The 8709-nt window shown below is 43.3% G+C and overlaps 1 protein-coding gene across 3 annotated transcripts in view; it reads left to right on the top strand.

Annotated features, from left to right (window-relative positions):
* Nucleotides 1–1674: 1674 nt before the first annotated feature.
* The window catches only part of LOC118285891 (brain-enriched guanylate kinase-associated protein), a 36731-nt gene continuing 29696 nt past the window's right edge, over nt 1675–8709 (top strand). The window contains exons 1-2 of one of the 3 annotated variants that reach the window (XM_035609824.2): nt 1675–3959; nt 7667–7698. In XM_035609824.2, coding sequence (XP_035465717.1) covers nt 2208–3959; nt 7667–7698 — 1784 coding nt within the window. In that variant the 5' untranslated portion in view covers nt 1675–2207. Of the gene's footprint in view, nt 3960–7451; nt 7699–7918; nt 7991–8709 lie in introns of those variants that run through there. The other 2 variants (XM_035609826.2, XM_047337569.1) reach the window with 2 other exon arrangements.

The following is an 8709-nucleotide window of genomic DNA, read 5'->3' as shown; positions in this document are numbered from 1 at the left end:
CATAAACAATGGGCATGTGTAATAACGCATGCAGGGGGTACTCTGCACATGCACATCGAGTATGAGTATGTTGAGTGTGCATGTGTCTGTACAAGCTTGTCAGGGAACATCTGCATTTCCAAGTATGTGCAATAGTTCTTTCAATTAATGTCTTATCGGAGGCTTTCAGTGAGGAGCAGTGGCATTAGTTTGAATTGTCTGCTACTTACTGTCTTTTTTCCCCCCTTAAATGAAAAAGATGTGCCACCGCAGGGCTTCCTCTTGACATGGAAATGAAAAATATTGTTTGGCATGGCTGACAGGCTCCATATCCTCTGTCAGACAGTGCTGCTGACATTTCCTATAGGTGTCTGTTTTAATGCCTTGGCATTTAGAGGGAAAGCTGCACAGATCTGTCTGGCTCATAGCTAGACAGGGAAAAGATGCATCTGGATTACAATCACTGTTTCCATGACAACATCGATGTTGACACCAGGGGAAAACAGGGGTCTGCCATTTGTTTCAGTGCTCATTAATGAGAAGAGAAGAAAATAACATGTGGGTACTGACTGGAAGTGGCTAAAATGACGTTAAAGTTAAATGAGTGAGAGTTCCTCTGCACACAATCGGCTGTTTTTTCTTCGGCAGCACTTCTGTCTCATGCTGAGTTAAGCAGATGGACTTGGAAGTATCAATGTACACAGACTTAAGTATGTTTACCAGGGGGTGACGACATAAAACCAAAGCGAATAGCCACCACTTGATTTTAGCTGAACAATGAACTGCCTTGTGTGAGCTCACATAACAGCTAACAGTTCCTCAGGATAAACACTCCCTGGTACAAAATACACTTGGAAAAAAACGTGCCATTTTCCTGCTTAACAACAGAATTAATTATTAATCAGCCTGAAGGCAGGTTGGGTTTGTGGTATTGTAATAAACAAGACTGAAATTCCCAGCAAATACCAAATACCCAGTGAATAGTGAATCTGAAGCATTAGCAAGATACAAAAGCAAATCATGAAACCGCTTGTAGGGATGAAATGAAGAATCTCATCTTTTTGTTTCAGTTTTGAAGACTTTGGGGAATTAGGACATACGTTAGGGATGTGGTAAGTCGGCAGAGTTTTTCTTGGCAACTGGTGTCTGTTATTCAAAGACCAAAGGGATACTTGTGTTGCTGCAAGCTTTGGCGACTATCAGCAGTTGTTAACCTGGATACAGTGGAAGAACAGAAATACTACACTTTTTGACGTTTTTCAGTTCTGAGTGTTTAGCAGCATCAGGGTCACAGTAGCTGATCTGTACTTATATCTCCTTAGCAACTTAACTTTGCACCATTCAGTTGTCCAGTAGACATAGAGGAAGACAGAGTATATTCCCACACATGACATGCTCCAAGGTTTACTTTGGTCAACCCTGGGCTCTTTCTCTGCATCATCACTCTGCATGCCTCCTCTTTCAACTGCTCCTTTTTACACTTTATTGAAGTAGGTACAGCTGTTGGGAGTTGTGTTTTTTAATGTTTCCGCCATCTGCCATGTAGAGTAGCTTCACACTGTTCTCTCTCAGCGAGCCAGTCCTCTTCCTGCTTTGGTTGAGTACTCTCCTCTTGTGGTGTAATCAGTCCTGTGCTGCTGTTTCTGCAAAATAAATGAAAAATGTAGGTAATAATCATTTGGTTGTCATAAGAGACTCAAATAAGACGAATAAGACAGGGCATGAAAAATACAAAAATATTGTAACATCTGCTTGGGAAGTTCCTTTTCATCCAAGCAAGAGGCAACAGATGCTGCTTCTTCATCTTTTGTTGGCTGCTGCCAACGAAGCAGATATCACATGGTAGCTGTGGTCAATATCTTTGACCTGGATGCAGCTGCCTTTCAACACTATCCATGTCGATACACAAATTCATTACAGATCATGCCCACAGACAAAGCACTGGTGATGCAGCTGTTGATCTATAATGCTATTTTGAAAAGGAGAGAATAGAATTGACAGTGTCAGCATATGCATGGTAATGAAAGTAGGTTGGTTGACATCCAAATGACTATCAGAGTCTAACCTCTTTGGGTTTTCATTGTGTACTTTGCTGGAGCAGGGAAAGTGTGTCACACTGCAACAGCTTGGGTGCACTGTCCGGGGACTGTGCAACTAGGGCACACAATTGAAATCAGGCAAAGCCAGAGGACATAGAACCATTGACAATCAGGTCTCCTGAGCCTGACATGGTCCACTTGTGTGTGTCAATTTCAAACGATGGTCTCAGGCTTGAATCTGTACAGAAAGGATCACCACAGACAGTGCGAAATAGGGGAAAGAAGGCGATGGCTACTCTGCGGCGCCAGTCAAGATCCAGAACATCCTCAACTCGACAGGATCGTGGCTCCTGCTCTTCCACTGCATCTTGCCCTGTTTTCTCTGGACCATACAGTGACCATGAAGAAGAACCTCAACTGCGCCACCAATCCTCGCCTTTACTCAAAGGTTCTTTTTCCAGCCTCCACAACGCTACTAGTCTAAGCTGCAAAGGATCCGTTTCTAGCTTACAAGGGTCTATTCCTTGTATCCAGGGATCATTACCTAGTCTCCAAGGATCTCTGCCCAATTTCCAGGACACTTTACCCAACCTTAGGGGATCAATGTCTCGGATGAAGAGGCGGTCGCTAGGCACCCTGGACAGCTCAAGTCCCAGCCCCAGTGAGTGGAGTACCAGCCCCAGCCTACAAAGTGGTAATGGCAGCTCCAGTGAGGACGACGGAAGTTGGGACACAAACAGCTGGAGCTCAGGGGCAACCTGCATGCTACGGACTCCTGTTAAGCAAGATAGCACCGAGCAATCAGGGGAATCAGGTGAAAAGCCTTGCACCACTGACCAGACATCTGCTACTGCGATTGCTGAACCTGAAGTCATCTATCAAAATCTTATCTTCTCTCGCCCTGCTAAAGCTAAAAACAAAGAAGATTCTGCTCCTGAGAGGGCCTCTACAGTGTTATGGAAAGACGCAGGAACTCAGAGTGTTTCCAATTCTTGCCTGAATAAGAATGTTGCTTCAGTCTCATGTCATCAGCCAGGTGAGAAGACTGAGGACAGGCGCCAGTTCACACAGTTTCTGAATGAGGTAACTTGCAGGGTGCTAAAATCTAATGGTGGTCCACAGCAGCAGAAGTCCACCCTCCGACACCGCTACCCTTCTCCTCCACCACCACCACCCTCAACCCCATCTCACCTGCCGCTAACAACTGCACTGCATTCAACACCAGTAAACCCACCACTACCACCATCTGCATCAGGAATAAACCTGTGGTACAGCCCGACAAGTTCAAACCTCCAGACCATCAAGGAGTATGATTCAAAAGATGTTACGAATTCTGTCCACCAGTGGAGCAAGTCCTTACCCAGCTGTAAGATCTTGGAACCTGGGGATGTGTTGAGGAAAGTGAAAGGGGAAAGTCACTCATACCAAGAGCAAGACCTGGAGCTATGTACAAAGGTCCAGACCCAGCCCTCCACTGGGAGACTTTATTTAGAGACAGATATTGACAGAGTGAGACACCTCGATGAACTGGTAGCCAATGGCACCCTGGGGAAAGAAAGGAACGCGAAAGGACTTGAGAAGGGTATGGAGAAGGGGAAGGAGAGGGAAAACAGGATTTCATGGGAGAGAAACGGAGGTTTAGGAATGGAGAAAGGGAAGGAGAGGGAGAGGAGAAAAGAGAACCCCTGGGAGAGAGAAAGGGGACCGGAGAAAGGAAAGAAAAATGATAAAGGGAGAGAAAAGCCTTGCTGGGAGAAAGACAGAAGAACAGAGAGAGGGAGAGAGAAAGAGAAGACAGTGGTACCTACCAGTTACGAGCCACCTCCTACTCAATCAGCTTCCAGTGGATGGAGTAACACTTGCCCTGTCTTCAGATGGCCAGAGGGATTTCCCAGAATGTCCTACAGGTCTACCTCACTGCCCAGACCTCTCAATATCCCTGTGAGTACCCCGAAGAGTTGATTCACCTAGAAATCCAAAATATTTTCTCCCTTACCTCTAGTGGTAGAGCAGAGAAAATAATTTGGTTTATACCCCAGTAGAACCAAAATGATTTAATGCATCATATGCAGTTATTACATCATGCACAGTTACCTCATGTATGGGTTATTGTGAGTATAATTCTTAGAAATTAAACGTACACTCTATGCAGCTTCATGTCATGTTTCCTCGTAATGCAGGAAGTGTAGAAGTAATTTGCTGAAAACTAGGATTTTAATGAATAAGGTTACACAAGCCTCTGATGATTTTACTCGATCTTTATCCGAGGCTTTGATGGATCACATTCCTTCTTGTTAGGAGAACCTTCTCAGATTTATTAGATGTGAATCTTTATGTTTGGTGTTTTGCTTAATTGCATCTCTCACACCACCCACTTGCCATACAAAATAAAATCTGCAAACATGATTATTCATTAATGTGATGTGAATGGGGAATCTGAATTTGTTTTGTGCTTCACATGCACAGATTTGTTAAGTACTGTATCCTTTCAAGAGCAGTTACATTAAAAACTGAGATAAAAACCTAAGAAATACAAACAGATGTATAGCATAATATAAAATAGCATTATATAAAATAGAAATAAATGGCATGATCCAGAGGTGTTTTGCAAAAGCAATTGAACAGGGAGATGCAATAGTCATGACAGGCTGGGTTCACAGTTCCATCTCTCCTTGAACCACAGTGCTACAGCTTTGCAATGTTTCTGAGCTGGAAAAAGCAGGAGTGAGTCAAACACAAAATATGATGGTCCAGAGTCAGAGCCTGGTTTGTAGAGACACCTAGATTTCTTATGAATTATTTAACTTACAAGCTGAGAGACCCAAGGCCATTAATTACTTCAGGGACAACACAAAGAGGGGCAGAAGTTAAGATTTCAGGGTTTTTTTTCAGCATTTAGCTGTACGAAATTAGTGGCCACCCAGTCTGATAGGATTTAGGCAGTTAATAAACTGGTAAACTGATCGAACTGGTAATTTCACAGTTGTAATGTTTACTGAGAACTATAATTAGATATCATCTGTGTAACAGTTAGACGAGAGCTGTTGACTATTGAGTTCAAGTGCAGAATCATTTACTCACTTTAACTTCGTCTACTCAAACACGATCTTTTCGCACTGGATGTGCACGTTCATGGTCTTGTCAAAGGAGTGCTCCTGGAATGGTCTATTTTTTTCATTTAAATACATTAGCATCTTTCTCCCCTCCACATATCAATCATAGAGATAGCAAAGAGTAAGTAAGATGGACCTTTGGCATGTGATACTATAAAGGGAAAGATGGTTTGGGTATCAAACACATCTCACTATGTTGCCTGGCTGTCTGTTTGAAGGTGGCTAATGTATTAATAATTTAAAGACTGTTCTTCATCTTTTTCCCTATCGCTTCATTGTACTTTTGAGCCTCAGGCTTAGAAATGTAGTTTTACTTACCACTATTCCCTCTCGCACCTTCTCTGTTTTACTAATACTGTGCTGGTAAATGTGTAGACCTGGACCAATGTCCAACAGTGAGGAAGCAGAGATGTGTTTGGGAGGTAACTTCCTGATCAGAATTTATTCACTGCATGGCAGCTCCCTAGCAACTGTTCAGGTGTGTGTATGCAGGGAAAGAAATACGTTTGGTATCAGGAGAGAAAACAGCAGTTTGGCAGCTTTTCACACATTTAGAGACTTGAGAGTGGGCCAATTACAGACAAGCAGTGAGATTCTTTCAGGGCAGATTAGAAGACGAGAGTGAAAGACGTGTTCTGTAACACATCAATAAATAAGAGGTGAATACATTTGTAGTATAATAAGTTGGTAAATTTGTACACATACTTATTCTACACTAGTGTGTCAAATCTCAAAATGCCATGTATTCAACTTGAGAACCGATCAACATCTCTTGCACACCTGAACATGTCCAGCATCACTGATGGGTGTGGTTAGAGGACCAGTAACCAAACCCAAAGGTGGATGTCAAAGCGTCCTGTGACATCCTTCTACTTTACTGTAGTTAGGCGGGTTAAGTTAAAACACAGGAGCTCCACAAAAAAACAAAATGATTTTAAGTTGATGAGTTGCTATTTAATGATCAAACATAACTGGGGGTTTTCTTATTTGTCAGCTTGTCATTGTAAAGAAAATGAACATGTTTTATTGTAACTAACTGACCTTAACTTACTGGAATCAGCAGATATATCTGGTGGTGGTGGTGGGTCACCTTTTCTGTTTAATTTAGCAACAGCAAAAAAGAAGGGTAACACTTTTCTCTGAATGAATGTACATCTGTAGTAGCTGCGGCTGAAGATTGTCATTCAGCGATGCCTTCCAGGAATGCAAATTCTCCTCCTCCCTCTCTCCAGGCTTGCCCTCCCCGCACAGAGGGATGGAGGGATGGAGGGATGGACAGAGGGGATTACTGAGCGTTGTCTCATTCAGTAGCTGCATGAGTCATCCTGCTGTATCACTCGCACTGTTTGTAACACCCACACAACACGAAGTGCAGCATACACGTGCTCACAAACCCAAAATGCACTCTCACAAACAAGCACGTTGACATCGAATCCTGAACTTTGAAATCCTCAACACATACAGAAACAACATTTGACATCCGTGTAGTTCATTCATATTTTATCACTAAAGTTTTGGTAAAGTCAACTTATTTTTATTTTTTGGTTGGTTAGTTTTTTATTGCAGACCATATATGTTTGCTCTGCCATGTCGACTCTGGACCCAAAGGATTGCACTGAGCAATTGGTTCTGCACCAAAGAATTAAGCCTAAGTGAAAATGTAAATGTAAATGGTAAATTCTCCAGTGAAATCCAGGCCATGCATAATGCACGTGTGACAAACAGACGCAACAAGGAGCGGTGCTGTCGTTCACCTCTGTTTGATTTTACACATATGACGACGTGGTGTAGTGGGTGTCGACATTGTGGGAAATTAGGTGAGAGGTTTGATACCACCCTGGTGGCTGTACCATAAATACGAAGCTAACACCAGAAGCCACTTTGCTTAGATGAGCAGAGCGGAAACAGCTTGCTGCCAAAGAGAAAGCCCCTGTAAAACATAGCATTGTCATTTTCCTCTTCAGTCTTTGCAGGGATTAACCGGAGGAGATGAAAAATGGTAATGAGTGAGCTTCTGCGGATGCTGCTGGGCAGATTTTTGTTGTAACTAAGCAGCTCGTGGTGTTTACCATAAAGTGGAACTATTCTTCTAAATTGACTAAACATATTTACTTTGTTTACCTTTGTATATTTCGTCCTATATTCGTCCCTGTTCGATCACTCAACTTTTCTGTTCCTCCTCTTCCTTCACCAACTTCAGTATGTAAGTCTGCCTCTCAGCCTTGGGCAGTTTCTCTCCATTTCTGCAGCACGCAGCATTTTTCTTTGCAGCTCCGCTAATCTGTCATTTCTTTCTCCGTCACTCGCCCCCTCCTCCCCCTCTCGCTTAATGCTCTCAACTCTGATATAGTACGTGTGCCGAGAGTGAGAAATAATGGATATATTTGTTTGCCGAGACGTCGTCGCTCCGAGAGCTCGTTAAACACGAGATAAGAGGCACTCCGCAGCATGCAGTGGCAGCGGCGGCGCCACATAAATCTGCCTGATGAATAAATCTAATCATTTCACCCTCTCTTCTTCTTCTCTTCCCACCAGGAACCTGATGGAGAGATGCAGCATGACACGAGGTTTGCCACTTTCACTTTTTAGCCCGTCTTCTTCTTCTTCATCGTCCCTCCATCACTCCCATAACCCCTCCTCTTCCCATACGCCTCCTCCTGCTCCATTCAGTCCTCATCTCCCTCTCTCGTTCTCTCTCTCCCCCTTCTCTCTCTCGTTCTCTCTCTCTGCCTACCAGCTTGCCTCCAGTCAGAATTAGAGGAGGCTTTTTTCTAAATGCATGCTGCTCTGACGGGATGCACAGGCACATGAATATTGTGATCTCATCTGCTGAAAATGAGGCGAAAAAGCATATAAACGGTAAGGCAAGAGAGGGGAGAAGTGCATGCCTGGTACTATTAGCGGCTCTGTGATAAGTGTACGTGTAGTGGCTTTGGCACACTTGTGAAAATATTGAATGTTGTGACTTCTCTTTTGTGGCTGTTGTGCCGTTCTGTCCATATTTGGCATAGTCTGATGGGTTTGACACAGAGGGCTGGGCAGACAGTTGTGCGTTCAACAGTACAGAATGTCAAGAGACAGCGAATACATGTTGCGCTGCGTGTGTGAGTAAACAGAAGCTTTTTGTCAATGTAATCTCTGCACCAATGAAAGTCAGGTTGCTCAAGACTCTCTGATTTAGCTATAAAACTGTGTTTTTTTTTTTGCTCAGCTGACTTTACCTGCGTGAGAATAACGAGGGGCCAAATGTTTTCACATCTCTCTCATATTCATCCCCTGGGCAAGATGATATTACAGAGGCAATTAACGGCTGAACAAGCCCATCCTGAGTGAGAAAGTTGTTCTCGTTGAACCAAAACTCCTTATCTTGTAGAGCTTAGAAGAAAAGGGGAACCGTAATGCCGTCTATTACTTGATGAGTTAAGAAAAGACACGTGATTGCTTAATGATTCAGCGAGTAAATCATGAAGTATTCTTCCGTATGATGCCTTTCGGTGGCTTCATAATAATCTGCATGTCAGAATGAACATGATCAGAACATCTAGAAGTTAATTGCATTCACCTCCAGTCGTCACCCC

The sequence above is a fragment of the Scophthalmus maximus genome, chromosome 15 (genome assembly GCF_022379125.1).
Source record: "Scophthalmus maximus strain ysfricsl-2021 chromosome 15, ASM2237912v1, whole genome shotgun sequence".
In the NCBI taxonomy this organism is placed as follows: Eukaryota; Metazoa; Chordata; class Actinopteri; order Pleuronectiformes; family Scophthalmidae; genus Scophthalmus; species Scophthalmus maximus.
This window is presented reverse-complemented; position numbering and strand designations above follow the sequence as displayed.